Source organism: Podarcis filfolensis, assembly GCF_964270895.1.
Source record: "Podarcis filfolensis genome assembly, chromosome: W".
Taxonomy (NCBI): Eukaryota; Metazoa; Chordata; class Lepidosauria; order Squamata; family Lacertidae; genus Podarcis; species Podarcis filfolensis.
In genome coordinates, this window is record NC_139619.1 from 20,193,086 (window position 1) to 20,208,593 (window position 15,508).

Consider the following 15,508-nt stretch of genomic DNA (forward strand, 5'->3'; position numbering starts at 1 on the left):
TCCAGTAGCAACATCAGTGGGGGAATTAGAACTCCGTTCCTCCCTCCCCCTGTCCTTCACGTCCAGTGCAGCAAGACGGTCGTGTTCATTCAAAACAACGGCACACACCCTCTCCGCGGTCAAATCTTGAGCCGGAAGGGAACCAAGCTGACTGGCAACTGTTTTGTAAGTCCGATTTAGGCTGTTTATCATCATGAAGCAGAACACTTCCTCCTGTAGACGGAAATTGCGTTCCACCATCTGTTGGCGCAGATGTTTCATCTCCGTCAGGTGCGCTTGAACATCTCCATCAGGCGCAAGCCTCAGATTGGTCAGCTTCTCAAAATACAGCAACGCTGAAGAACCAGCATCTCTCTGATGTGTTCTACGCAGCGTCTCCCAAATCTCTCGCGCATACTCTAAATTCTGAATATGCACCAATTGGCTATCTGAGACACACAGAACTATAGCCGTCCTGGCCTTTAGATTCTGTGATTCCCAACCTCGCGTTGGTGCTGCAGGGATGGGGCTCTCAATCACCCCAAAGATCCTCTGATTCTGCAGCAGGGCCTTCATCTTTACAGACCAAGATGAATAATTGTCATTAGTCAGGGGAGGGGGATAAGGTAAACCTCCCCCCTTCTTGGCATCCATTCTGAATCCAAGTCTCTGCTCTCACTTTCGAGCTTGTAAATTCCAAAAGTTTCTTTTGGGCTGTTTACTGCCTTTTGTGGCAGGATGACTGCAAGCTGTTTCACAGTCCTTGCTAAGATAGTCAAAACAATTCCACTTCCCAGGCTTTCTGACTGAGTCAGTAACTCTCCACTGTACTGACTGTCGTTGCCTAGCAACTGTGCATACCTTTCTTCAGACAGGAAATCTTATCAACCACAAGAATTCCTGGTATGCAAGCCTTTGCTCTCAGAGCTGTTTTTCCAAACGCAGCTCCCGTGAACCAGAGAATGAATCAATCTGCGTTCACACTTTTAGCCCGAAATTCAGCATACCTTTTGGGGCTCCGTTGCTTGGAAAACACCCCCTCTCGATGTCCAGCCGTCTGTTCAGCTTCTGGCTGCACGCAGACGTTATTTTCTTTCCCTTGGTGCAGAGGATGGCACACGATCCATCGACCTCTCACCTCTCATGCTGATTCCCATGGATCAGATAACCAGCGGCTTATGCTACCATGTTGTCGGAATTCAAGCCTTAGTCAGAGGAATTGGCCACTCTCCAGGTGCCCGGCTTGAGTTCCTTGTTGATCTCCCCCGTCAGCAACTCCCGGCAAGACAAGGCGAGATCTCTATCGGCGATCCTCCTCCAAGTGAGAAGAACACACCACTCCTCCCCTTCCATCCCCCAGGGAGGGGAGAGAGACAGACAGAAATGTATTTACATGCCTTTATTCCTGTCTTTCCAGCAGTACAGAGAAAACGTGTCTGCACTCTCTTTACATCAACAGCAGAGAGAGAATAACTCCTCCCATGTACTTCCAGTACAGGTCAGATGACACTCTGAGCTAACATCCGGTGCTCAGTGGTGTGAATAGACTGTTCCTTTGTTCCCACGGTACAGTCCCAAAACATCAACATCCTGTTTGGCTTTCCAGCCATCTGGAGCACGCACCAGCATTGCTCCTTTTTCGTAACACTCCTCACAAGAACTGCTGTATTTGGCAGCACAGTAAGTGTGCATAGATAGCATTGCAGGCTTAAAGAGACACGCTCCATCTTCTGCTCCACACGGAACAGCAGCCTTGCTGAGATCTGTTTTGCTTATTTCTCCATGCCAGGTATGCCCTTCTCCCACCTGGGGACAGTCCCTGTGCCCATGTGGGGCAAAACTCCTTGTACCTAACTCCTGCAGAGCCAGGCAGCAAGAAAGGGAAAGTCATCTGTTGCGTTCTGAAGGTAAAGGAAGGACTGGACCCTGATTAATAAAATAGACACGAGGCTTGACCAGAAAGACCCTGGGAGAAAAGTGTGCAATGCCACTCCCTGGCCCAGGCCGTTTTTATTCACAAAAGAATTTTAACACAGCGTTTGTAACAACCAATCAGATTTCCTTTGAGCATTTCAAAAAATCCCATGTGGGGACAAAGTGAGATCAGAGGAAGCCTCTTAACTACAAAGAACTATTTACTATTTAAGCATGCATACATGTTTAGGCTAAATAAAACAGGAACCAAAGAGGAATGCATTTAGCAAACCCCGGAGGTCATAAACCTATAGGAAAGGAAATACAGGCATTTTACCACCTCCATGTAAACTCTGTTCCTGGCCCTAAAAGCTACCTAAAGATTACCAAAAGCTACATCAAAGCTACCTCCTTATCTTTATGTACTCAGGATGCCTGGTGAACAACTAGTCTGTGCTATGTGACTACCAGGCATAGAGAAAATGGGCAGAGGTGCGGAGGCTTGTGGGATTGATCAGAAATCATGTCAAATGACTCAAGCCCAGTCACGGGGATTCGAACCGCTGACCTTCTGATGCGCAAGTACTAAGCTCTGTAGTTTAACCCACAACGCCACCCGCGTCCCTTACCTGACAGCAATTGCAGAGAGTGCTGCTGCTTTTAGGTCCTGCTTGTGGGCTTTGCATTGGGGCATCTGGCTGGCCTCTGAGTAGGGGCAGACTTTGGTAATCTTTGGTAAACTGGTGCACTGAGTTATGACAAAATTTGGCACACTGAAATGGACCATCTCAATTTTGCTCTCCCTCTTTTGGCGCCCTATGTATGGGAAGCACCCACACTGCCCAAAATCAGGCGCTGCTGTGAGAACAGGATGCTGGACTAGATGAGCCCCCTTTGGCTTGATCCCACTACCAGGCTCTTACGTGTCTTTCTGGCTCCCAGATGCACACTGTTGGACGGCACCTGCCTGGCGAGGTCTCTTGCCGCGGTATGAGCATGCCACCTTCATTCCCACAAGCTGGCCCACGAGCCTCTGGGTGTTTGGAGGAGCCAGTGAAACGGGGAACAGTAATTGTGTGCAAGTTCTGGACCTCCGTATCAGTTATTTCCGTTTCATTTTATTACTTCTTGGAGTATTTTTGAAAAAAGATTTCAAACATGCAGCTGTCCAATTTCTAAATTTATTCATATCTTAGGTAAAACATAGCTAAATGCAACCCTATGTGTGGGAAGCAGGGAGCAAGGACCTTGAGGTAGCTGTTGCTTCATCTTAATACATTTCTCTCTCGCCACCTGTAGCCACTCTGACATGGCTGCAACCAGAAGTTTGGGGCGACCCTCCTGCTCCTCGACATGGCCATGCCATGGTGGCTGTCGAGAACAGGCTCCACATACATGGCGGATTGGCAGGTGATACCCTTTTTGATTATCGCTTCTGCTTTGATACAAATAAGTACTCAGTGGTGCAAACTTTGTGGAAAGGGATTCTTATCTTCCCATCTTGCCTTAAAAAAACCAAAGCCATAAAACTTTAGCTTTTAGAAGCTACACATTATAAAGCAGGGGTCAGCAATTTTTTTCAGCAGGGGGCTGGTCCACTGTCCCTCAGACCTTGTGGGGGGCCAGACTATATTTTGAATTTTTTTAAAAAATGAACTAATTCCTGTGCCCCACAAATAACCCAGAGATGCACACATTCCACTCATATAAAAACACCAGGCAGCCCCACAAATAACCCATAGATGCATTTTAAATCATAGAATAGAATAGAATCATAGAGTTGGAAGAGACCACAAGGGCCATCGAGTCCAACCCCCTGCCAAGCAGGAAACACCATCAGAGCATTCCTGACATATGGTTGTCAAGCCTCTGCTTAAAGACCTCCAAAGAAGGAGACTCCACCACACTCCTTGGCAGCAAATTCCACTGTCGAACAGCTCTTACTGTCAGGAATTTCTTCCTAATGTTTAGGTGGAATCTTCTTTCTTGTAGTTTGGATCCATTGCTCCGTGTCCGCTTCTCTGGAGCAGCAGAAAACAACCTTTCTCCCTCCTCTATGTGACATCCTTTTATATATTTGAACATGGCTATCATATCACCCCTTAACCTCCTCTTCTCCAGGCTAAACATGCCCAGCTCCCTTAGCCGTTCCTCATAAGGCATCGTTTCCAGGCCTTTGACCATTTTGGTTGCCCTCCTCTGGACACCTTCCAGTTTGTCAGTGTCCTTCTTGAACTGTGGTGCCCAGAACTGGCACAGTACTCCAGGTGAGGTCTGACCAGAGCAGAATACAGTGGCACTATTACTTCCCTTGATCTAGATGCTATACTCCTATTGATGCAGCCCAGAATTGCATTGGCTTTTTTAGCTGCCGCGTCACACTGTTGGCTCATGTCAAGTTTGTGGTCAACCAAGACTCCTAGATCCTTTTCACATGTAGTGCTCTCAAGCCAGGTGTCACCCATCTTGTATTTGTGCCTCTCATTTTTTTTGCCCAAGTGCAATACTTTACATTTCTCCCTGTTAAAATCCATCTTGTTTGTTTTGGCCCAGTTCTCTAATCTGTCAAGGTCGTTTTGAAGTGTGATTCTGTCCTCTGGGGTGTTAGCCACCCCTCCCAGTTTGGTGTCATCTGCAAATTTGATCAGGATGCCCTTGAGTCCATCATCCAAGTCGTTGATAAAGATGTTGAATAAGACCGGGCCCAAGACAGAACCCTGTGGCACCCCACTAGTCACTCTTCTCCAGGATGAAGAGGAACCATTGATGAGCACCCTTTGGGTTCGGTCAGTCAGCCAGTTACAAATCCACTGAGTGGTAGCATAGTCAAGACCGCATTTTCCCAGCTTCTTTACAAGAATATCATGGGGCACCTTGTCAAATGCCTTGCTGAAATCAAGGTAGGCTACATCCACTGCGTTCCCTTCATCTACCAGGCTTGTAATTCTGTCAAAAAAGGAGATCAGGTTAGTCTGACATGACTTATTTTTCAGAAATCCATGCTGACTATTGGTGATCACAGCATTCCTTTCTAGGTGCTCACAGACTGTTTGCTTAATGATCTGCTCCAGAATCTTCCCTGGTATTGATGTCAGACTGACTGGGCGGTAATTATTTGGGTCCTCTCTTTTCCCCTTTTTGAAAATAGGGACATTTGCCCTCCTCCAGTCTGCCGGGACTTCGCCTGTTCTCCAGGAATTCTCAAAGATGACTGCCAGTGGTTCTGAGATCACATCTGCCAGTTCTTTTAATACTCTTGGATGCAGTTCATCTGGCCCTGGAGACTTGAATACATCTAAACTAGCCAAGTATTCTTGTACTATCTCCTTAGTTATTCTGGGCTGTGTTTCCTCTGCTGAATCATTTGCTCCAAATTCTTCAGGTCGGGCATTGTTTTCTTTATCGGAGAAGACTGAGGCAAAGAAGGCATTGAGGAGTTCAGCCCTTTCTGTGTCCCCTGTTTGCATTTCACCATCTTCTCCTCTGAGTGACCCCACTGTTTCTTTGTTCTTCCTTTTGCTACGAACATACTGTCAGCATCGCCCTTGAGCCAGTGTCACCAACTGGACTCATCCACTTCAGCCCCGACTGGACTAGGCGAGCTGGGTAGCACTTCCAGAGACCACCTTCTGCACAGGAACAAGTCAAAGTGCTGTGGACTCACAGCTTAGAGTTGTGAGCACCGGATTCACTCCAACAAGAAGACAGTCGTCACACAGCAGAGTACAGCAGAGTATAAACGACTTGAAGAGCAGCTCTGTAGAATAACTTCTTTATTCTATCTACAACTATCATACAAACTATATACAGAGCTAAATGAGGTCTAAGCATAAAGAATGCTGCACTGCACTGAGTGTCTGCAGCTGCTCTTAGCAGCAACCTTATCTATACACACGATCTGTAACACTCAGTCTCTCTCCAACACACTGACTGAGTGACTGACTGACTGATGTGGTGCTGGAGCAGAATAAGTAGAGAGCAGAACACGCCACCTCCTCTCTGGAGAATCAGCAGAGATCATCAGGAGATTCTTGGATATGGGAGGGGTGAAATCTCCTCATCCTCCCCCATTTCATCCGACCATTTCAAGAATCTAAATATAACTGCAATTTGCACACACACTCCAAAAGTTGTTCTCTGCTTACAACCTTGGTTTACATATTTGCAGTTTTCTCTCTCCCCCTTATCTATGACACTTTAACAATACCATTAAACAGTCACTGCAACCACTCTGTGTCCATTAGGAAAGAGTTAAAACATAAACCTCAACCTGTAATTTACACAAAATACACATTGTGACAATACAAATGAATAAGCAGCTTCTAGAAAAATCTTCATACATGCTTCTCTCTCTCAAATGCAAATTGACATTGCTAATTGGGCAGATTTGAACAAACCACTTTCAGTACTCAAATACACGCTTGCTCCTTCAATCCTGATCCTTTTAACGTATTACACATGAACCACTTAAGGTCAGGTAAGGAAATAAATAAAGCGTTTTGTGCTATTACTCTCAGCACACTTCATGCCTGGTTTAAAAACCCCACCAGAGTTGCTTGTGACCGCAGCCTTAGCAAACTCTTCAGGAAACCTTTTTGGTGGTACACCTTTGGTTGTTCTCTCGGATCTGCGCAAAACTCTCTGATCCTCTTGTTCTGGTGCTTCCTCCTCTTTGGGAGAATGGGGAGCTAAAGTATATGAAGCTGCTAAGTCTGAGTCAGCGTCAGACTCACCTGAGGCTTTTGGGCTCTGATAATCTGTGCCATCATCTCGATCTACACCGGCATCAGAATTATCAATCACATCAGAACTTGCCTCCCTCTTAACTGTCTTTGCCCCTTTTGCACCATCATGACAAATGGGATAATACTGAAAAACACCAACTCTGTCCCATTTTGGATTGTCCTCAATACTCCTGGGTCAGCCTTATGGTTTTTGTGTCTGTGATCAGGACACGATAAGACCCTTTCTTGTACCCTAGGAAAACACCATGCTCACCATGCTTGCTCAGTTTGTCACCCTGCGAGGTATGCACCCAAACCTCCGATCCAAAAATTTTAAAATACTTTACACATGGCTTTCTTTTGTGAAGCATCTCATATGGGGTGCGATTTACTGTGGACTGGTACCTCCTGTTATACACGTGACAGAAAAACGAAAGAGCTTCGGCCCAATAGGGATTGGGCAGCCCCGAATCATGTAACAGTGTTCTGATTCCTTTCTGCAGGGTCTGGTTTATTCTCTCACATAAACCATTCTGCCAGGGTGATCTGGGCGTGGCCGTCCTATGCTCAATGCCCTGTTCAGAAAGAAAAGTCTCAAACTCCTCTGAACAAAACTCACCTCCCCTGTCAGTGAAAATACAACATACATTCTCACTATGTACATTTCTGAGCCATTTACAAAACTGGTGAAACTTGGTAAAGGCTTCAGACTTTTTCTGCAGCATATAGACCCATACATATCTAGAATAGGCATCTATCAACACCATAAAAAACCTTGAATTGCCTCTAGAGAGCGCTAGAGGCCCCACTAAGTCTGCATGAATGACTTCGTATGGTTTCTTGGCCTCTCTCCCAGACTCTGTACCTTTGGGAGCTTGCCTTGCCTTACTCTCAGCACAAGAAACACATTTCATATGATAGGGACATTCCTTCAACTTCATACCGTCAACCACATTAGGCATTTTTGCCACAGCCTGGAAATTCAAATGACCATAAACACGGTGGTAAAAATGAATACATTGGTCATGCAACTTCTCATTCTTATCTACAAACAAATTGCAACACTCTTTCTCAGTTGCTTCTGCAGTACCTGTACCTGTAACAAAAGGCAATTGGTATAAACCATTAACACATTTTGCATATAGAATGAGCTTGCCATCTCGATGAATTTCACAACGAGATTTAGCAAACACCACCTTAAACCCCTGACGATCAAGCTGGGAAACACTCAACAAATTGTCCTGAATATGAGGCGCATACAGGGCATTCTTAATTGTTGTATTCAGGCTCTTTAAGAACACAGTTCCCTTAGCCAAACTCGTGAGAACAGTCCCATCTGCTTGATGAATTTCTTTCTCTTGCTTCTCAAGCTGAACAAAGAGATCCTTACCTTGGCCACGTGGTTTGAACAGCCAGAGTCGACCACGAAGAAACTCCGCCCACGTTGATTGGAGCAGCGAGAGATCAAAGCCTTTGAAGTAGCAGGTGCTTGGGGATTTCGTCCTCCTCCCCCTCTGCCTCTGAAGTTTCCCTTCTTCTTTGAAGATTTCTTGCAGTGGAAACTCAAATGACCTTGTGCTCCACACGAAAAGCACCGCCTCAACTTTAGTGCTTTAACAGCAGCAGTTTCACTTTCACTTTCCCCTGCTGAAAATTCAGGCACATTTTCAAGCACATTTTTAACAGCACAGTCCCGGCTTTCTCTAACAGCCTGTCTGCGATCCCACTCATTCAGGAGCACGCTAGACACATAATCTTCTGTTAGCCGGTCTGAAGGCATCGTAGAAATCTGCGCAGCTACTCCATCGTAAGACTCATCTAGGCTATTTATCATCAGCATTGCAAACACAGCCTCTGAAATAGCCAGGTCTCGCTGAACAAGGTCCTGTCTGAGACGCTTTAACTGAGATAAATGGCTAGGCAAATCACCACCTTTCTCCAACTGCAGCCTGCACAGCTTCTTGAAGAAAATCACACTGGAACCAGCATTTTGCCTCAAATGCATATCTCTCAACGTATGCCAAACAGCTCGTGCAGTCTCTTGACCCTCTAAGTTCACCAGCAAGTGGTCTGCAACACTCAAAACAATTGTCCCTCGGACTTTCATATCTGCAGCATGCCACTCAGGCCAATCATCATCATCCTCATCGGGAGGGTCATCTTCTATAGTGTGAAATAGCTTTTCCCTCTGTAAAAGCGCTTTCATCTTGACCTGCCAAACTGCATAGGTCTCAGGCGTGAGGAGAGGAAAGGACAGAGCCATCTGGCCAGAATGTGCACAGGCCATGTCTGCTATTACTGAAAGCAAGACACTTCCCTCGTGCAACACAGAGAGCCTTGGACTCCTTCAGCCACTCTCTCTCCCACTCAGAGCACAATTAACAGGTAAACAGGGATGCTATCTTCTTTCTTTGGCAGTCAGCAACATACCTCCATAAATCAAGCAGCAGCAACAGCAACACCGGTAGCTTGAACACTCTGCTCCAAAACAGCTCTGCTTCTGGGCACCACAAATCAGTCCAGCATGCAGCCTCCGTTCCGCCGTCCGGCAATCAGCAACAGAAACCTCTGGCGACTGGGACGACTGGAGAAACAACTGGAACAATGACTGGTCAGACGACTGGAACAACGACTGGGCCCATAACCGATGTCAGCATCGCCCTTGAGCCAGTGTCACCAACTGGACTCATCCACTTCAGCCCCGACTGGGCTAGGCGAGCTGGGTAGCACTTCCAGAGACCACCTTCTGCACAGGAACAGGTCAAAGTGCTGTGGACTCACAGCTTAGAGTTGTGAGCACCGGATTCACTCCAACAAGAAGACAGTCGTCACACAGCAGAGTACAGCAGAGTATAGCAGAGTATAAACGACTTGGAGAGCAGCTCTGTAGAATAACTTCTTTATTCTATCTACAACTATCATACAAACTATATACAGAGCTGTCAGGGAACTGACATCGGAGCCCAGAGTGGAGGTAGGGCTCTCCGACGATGCAGGAGAAGGGACCAGCAGGGAGAGGGAGAACACTTCCTTTGGGGAAGGAAATCGGCGTGACACCAGGAAAGAAGGGGAGGAGGGAAGGTCTTCGGAGAGAGGGCTCCAAGACCCTTCCACAGGGTCCAGCGGGGAGAGCCCAGGACCTCTGCTGGCCACGCCCACTCTGTGCACGAGACTTCCGCGCAGGGAGGCTAGGAGGAGACTTGGCGTCAAACAGCTTTTATGTTGGAAGAAGTTTAGGGAACGCCCACTGACGGATTCTGCCAGTGACTGAGACAGTCGCCTTGTAAGGGCTGTCAAATCAGGGAGAGGTTTAGCTACCCCAACAGCTGGGAGCAGTTTGGAATTTACGCACAAGCAACCCCAATTCCCATTACAAGAGCTAAATGAGGTCTAAGCATAAAGAAGGCTGCACTGCACTGAGTGTCTGCAGCTGCTCTTAGCAGCAACCTTATCTATACACACGATCTGTAACACTCAGTCTCTCTCCAACACACTGACTGACTGACTGACTGACTGACTGACTGATGTGGTGCTGGAGCAGAATAAGTAGAGAGCAGAACACGCCTCCTCCTCTCTGGAGAATCAGCAGAGATCATCAGCAGATTCTTGGATATGGGAGGGGTGAAATCTCCTCACATACCCATAAAAGCCTTTTTTTGTTGCTTTTAACCTCTGTAGCAAGCCTGAGTTCATTCTGTGCTTTAGCTTTTCTGACTTTGTGTCTACACGTGCTGGCTATTTATTTGAATTCCTCTTTGGTGGTTTCCCCCCTTTTCCATTTTTTGTACACATCCTTTTTTAATCTTAACTCAGTTAAAAGTTCTTTAGATACCCACCCTGGCTTCTTTAGGCACCTTCCATGTTTCCGTCTCATTGGTATTGCCTGAAGTTGTGCTTTTACTATCTCCCTCTTAACAAACTCCCAGCCATCATGAACTCCCTTTCCTTTTAGTATTACTGTCCATGGGATCTCACCCAGCACTTCCCTAAGTTTTATGAAGTCGGCTTTCTTAAAGTCAAGAAATTGAGTCCTAGTATGCTTGGCTGCTCCTTTCCGCTGTATAGTAAACTTCAGAAGAGCATGATCACTCGCGCCTAATGATCCTTCCACTTCTACCCCACTAACCAGGTCATCAACATTGGTTAGGACCAGATCTAAAATGGCTGTTCCTCTTGTTGCTTCTCCCACTTTCTGGACAATGAAGTTGTCTGCAAGGCCAGTGAGGAATCTGTTTGACCTTATGCTCTTGGCTGAGTTTGACATCCAACAAATATCCGGGTAATTGAAGTCCCCCATTACTACTATCTCCCTTCCTTTTGCATGCTTGGCCATCTGTTCCAGGAAGGCATCATCTATGTCCTCCGTTTGGCTTGGGGATCTATAGTAAACTCCCACAATGAGGTCACTGTTATTCTTCTCTCCCTTAATTTTGACCCAAATGCTCTCACTTTGGCTTTGAGGTTCTAAATCTTAGATCTCTTCACAGGTATACACATCCCTGACATATAACGCCACTCCTCCTCCTTTCTTGTCTGGTCTGTTTCTCTGAAATAGATTGTATCCCTCCATTATTACATTCCAATCGTGGGACTTATCCCACCAGGTTTCAGTGATGCCTATTATGTCATGTTTAGTTTGCTGTACCAAGAGCTCAAGCTCATCTTGTTTATTTCCCATGCTTTGCGCATTAGTGTACAGACATTGAAGTCCATTAATCATTCCCCCGTGTCTCTTATTTAAGGATTTTTTCCTCCCACCACTAGGTCTGCGTGCTGTTTGCTCCATTTGGTCTATGGCATTTGGATGATCATCTTCATCAATTGATAGACTCCTACCTTCAGGAGCACTGTCTCCCTCCCCCACATTAGTCAGTTTAAAGCCCTCCTGATGAGGTTTCTGAGTTTTTTGGCAAAAACATTCCTCCCAACCATTGTGAGGTGCAGCCCATCGCTTGCCAGAAGTCCATCTTCAAGAAACTGCAGTCCGTGATCTAAGAATCCAAACCGTTCCTGTTTACACCATTTGTGAAGCCAGCTGTTCACTTCCACTATTTTTCCCTCTCTCCCTGGGCCACGTCGTTCAACTGGGAGGACAGATGAGATGACAATTTGTGCATTTAATTGCTTCAATTTCCTGCCCAGAGCCTCGTAGTCTCTTTTGATCTTCTGGAGGCTATTGCTTGCAGTGTCATTGGTTCCCACATGAACCAAGAGGAAGGGGTATTTGCCAGTGGGTTTTATGATCTTGGATCTTAGCCCTGGGGAGACAGCACACTTCCCGAGACATCTTGTCAGGCCCACAGATCACTGCTTCTGTTCCCCTCAGTAGGGAATCCCCTATCACCACTACACGCCTCCTCTTAGGTTTGGTCGGGGTTCTTCCGTGAGCTGTCCGTTCCAAGGTCGCCTGCACATTCCCTGAGGACTGACTTTGCTGCTCGTCTTCATATACCTGATCGACTGTAATGAAGGAGAGATCCTCAAATGGAGTCTGCTCTTCATCTTCCATACTAGGGGAGAGGACCTCAAAGCGATTGTGTATTTCTAAACAATCAGAGCGAACCCTGGGCCTCCTACTTCTTTGAGTCACGTTTCTCCATATATCTGGCTCCTGTGTTGGTGAACTAGCCTCCTTCTCAGGGGAGTCTCCTGTCTCCTCCTTGGTGGAGACGGTGTGCTCTGTTGCTTCCAAGAAGAGCTCCAGCTCTCTAATTCTTTGGAGCGTAGCTACACGTTCCTCCAGTTGCTGGACTTTGTCTTCTAAGAGGGCAATCAACATGCAATTGCTGCAGGTAAAGCTGCCTGCAACCTTTGGCAAGATGGCAAACATTGCGCAGGAACCGCAGGCGACTGCAGCTGTTCCCTCACCCTCCATCTTGATAACGTGTTGTTGGGGGTGACTACAGCGGTCCTCCATCATAAGAAGCGTGAAGACAGGGCAAATAACTCCTCCCCAAAAAAACCCCTAAGTCTCCCCCAACAAACGTTTAAGACTAGCTCCCCTAAATCTAAAAGATGGATCAAACTGCGCGCTCCGCTGCCCTGCAAGCTCTGATAAGCTCCTCCCACAGTTAATCACCTGCCTCAACAGAAACCCTGCCCCCTCTGACCTTTGCACAGGGAGAGCAGCTAATCAGCCACAAAGAAACACACACACGAGAAAGATCCAGGAATCAGATTCCCACTCAGATCTCACTGGGTGACCTTAGGTTAGGCACAATCTCTCAGTCTAACCTACTGTGCAGGGTTGTGAGGATACAAGGGAGGAAAGGGGAGGATAACCATGTATGCTGCCATAAGTTCCTTTATGGAAAGGAAGACATTAATGAGAAAAATAAATTCTAAATTCCATTCAGCCTTCCTTTGATTCCTCTTTTTCAGGCATTTCCCATCTGTTTAAGCCACCCCACCCCCCAATAATCTTTGCTGTCATTACAGCTAGAATCTTAACTTTGACGTAACTGTCCCAAACTCTTTACCAAATTCATTTTCCTGTTGCAGAATCACTGAATGTGCATGCAGCCCTGTTATGTGTGTTTCAAGCTCAGTTTGCTTAAGCTTTGCACCTGATGAGCACCGATGTGGATTGATTTAATGTGCTTGCAGCTGAAATGAAGTGGGAGACCCTGTCGGCTACTGGATCTGCACCAGCAGGGTGGGCAGCCCACTCAGCAGCTGTGTTTCAGGGCCATTTGTATATATTTGGTGGAATGGACCCAACAGGAGCACTGGACACAATGTGTAAATATCACATAAGTTGGTGTTTCTTATGATGATGTCTTTGGTTAGCTTCCATTGGGAACATTATACTGGGGAATCCTCTTTGCGTATGTGCCATCGCCAGCAATTTTGAGATGGCAGCCCCAGCCATGTAACCTCCCCACAACCTTGACTTATCTGAAGCTAGTAGTGGCTGAAGCTGATGGGAGCTGTAATCCAAAACAAAGTGCTTATGTGGCCTCTGATTATGTAGTGTGACTCCCCCCACCCCCCAGGATTATAAACACTGTCACCACATACTAAAGGGAGTGGGAGTAGTAGATCAGAGGTAGAGCTCATCTGTTGCATGAAAAAGGTCCCAGGATCAGTCCCTTGAGTCTGCAGTTTTTAACAAGATGGAGAGGGAGGAGCATCAGGGAACAGGTGATACTGAAACAGGTCTTTTTACAACCCTGGGAAGTTGTGGTCAATTCAGAGTAGGCACACCTGGGCTACGTGTGCAAAAAGATTGATATGGAATAACGCAGCTTCGAGTTTATCAAGAGCATCTATAGCTCAGGGAAAGAGCAGGTGTTTTGCATGCAGAAAGGTCCCAGGTTTAATCCCAAATATTATCCAGTTAAAAGGATCTTTTGCAGCAGGTGATAGGAATGCTGTCCAGAGTTGTAAAGACTGCAGAGAGAATAATTGGGTGCACTCTTCCCACCTTGGATCAAATCTATGCTTCCAGGTGCCATAAGAAAGCTGCAGAGATAGTGCAGGATAGTGCACACCCCGGAAATGATCTCTTTCAGCTTCTGCCTTCTGGAAGAAGGTACAGGGTTATAAAGACTAGGACTAGCCGCCTGAGAAACAGTTTCTATCCAAATGCAGTGTAAAGAGTCTCTATGGGAGTATATTGTATTTAAAAATGGGGTATCAGAGTTTTTAGGGGGCTAACCAGGCTGGGATAGCTGGCTTGTTGGTTTTAAATGTCTTATGTAGATTTTTTCAATTTCGTTGTTCGGTATGAGACAATGACAATAAAGATTATCGTATTGAAAGGGTATTCTCTCTCTCCTCTCTCACTAGCAGAAACCTTGAGGAGCTGTTTTCAGTCAGTATTAGGCAGCAGTGGGCTAGGTCAGGAATAATAGTACGTAATTTATTATTTTTACCCAACCCATCTGAACTTGTGGCTCTGCAATATGTTGCTGAATCCCCACCCTTGGCCATGCTGGTTGGAGCTGTTGGAAGTTAGGAATCCAACAGCATCTGGCAGGCCACGAGTTTCTTACTCCTGGTCTAGATGGGAATAGTTTAAAAGGTGCCCAAGAGCCGCTCAGTGTTTCAGTGTTCCACAACACCCACAAGAACCCTTCTGGTCTAAATAGCCCCACATACTGTTCTCAGTCAGGAGCCTGCAAGCAGGAATTGTGCGAAACTGCAGTCTCCCCTTTTTGATTCCCAACAACTGGTTTGCTATATCCTCCATGAATCTATCTTTGCTGCTTTTAAAACCATACAAGCTGTCAGCAGTCACTGTTACCATGTGTGTCACTTAAAATGTTAAGATGGAAAAGAGATCCCCAATATTTCCACTCCCTGTACTAGCTTCAGGTCTAATTTTCCAAGATTGACAAATAGTGGTTTTAATTGAAAAGAAGCTGCAAACCCCCCTTTTTTTGCATAGTTTTCTATTTGTTTTTTTAACTGCAGAAAAGGGACATTGGACAAAGCTGGAGTTTAAAACTCCTGTGCCTTCTGCTCGCCTGGACCAGTCTATGTGTGTTGTTCCATGGAAAGTGTCTTCCAATGGGCTTCCGGCAGAAACTGCAGACATGATAAGAAGTGCGAGATAACCCTCCGGGGGGGTCTCGAGCGGTGTGGGGGCTATTTGAGAGGTTTCGCGAAGGCTACGCAGACCTCGGATCCTCGGGAAGAGATCCCGAGGGGCACTGGCACCCAGCGGTGCCCAGAGGTGCTCTCTTGCTCCCTGGGTCTTAATAATAGACTCAGGGACGGGATTGAGCTGCGGGCACGAAGGGGGAGCAACTTTAAACCCACACCGTGAAGCCTCAGACTTCTTATGAAAGAAGTTAGCTTCCAAAACCAACAACGAATTCGGACCTACAGCTGACGGAGCTAATCCGAGCACTGCTTTAAAACTTGAAATCTATTAGAATTTGGCG

The 15,508-nt window shown here is 46.4% G+C and overlaps 1 protein-coding gene across 1 annotated transcript; it reads left to right on the top strand.

Moving 5' to 3' along the window:
- Positions 1 to 1,761: 1,761 nt before the first annotated feature.
- LOC310753711 (rab9 effector protein with kelch motifs-like) lies at positions 1,762 to 15,178 on the top strand (the record flags this gene model as incomplete). The annotated part of the gene is made up of 5 exons (XM_083595062.1): positions 1,762 to 1,768; positions 2,782 to 3,026; positions 3,183 to 3,413; positions 13,217 to 13,373; positions 15,036 to 15,178. The coding sequence occupies 5 exons, from the start codon at positions 1,762 to 1,764 to the stop codon at positions 15,176 to 15,178; spliced, it is 783 nt and encodes a 260-aa protein (XP_083451188.1).
- Between the last annotated feature and the right edge of the window lie 330 nt (positions 15,179 to 15,508).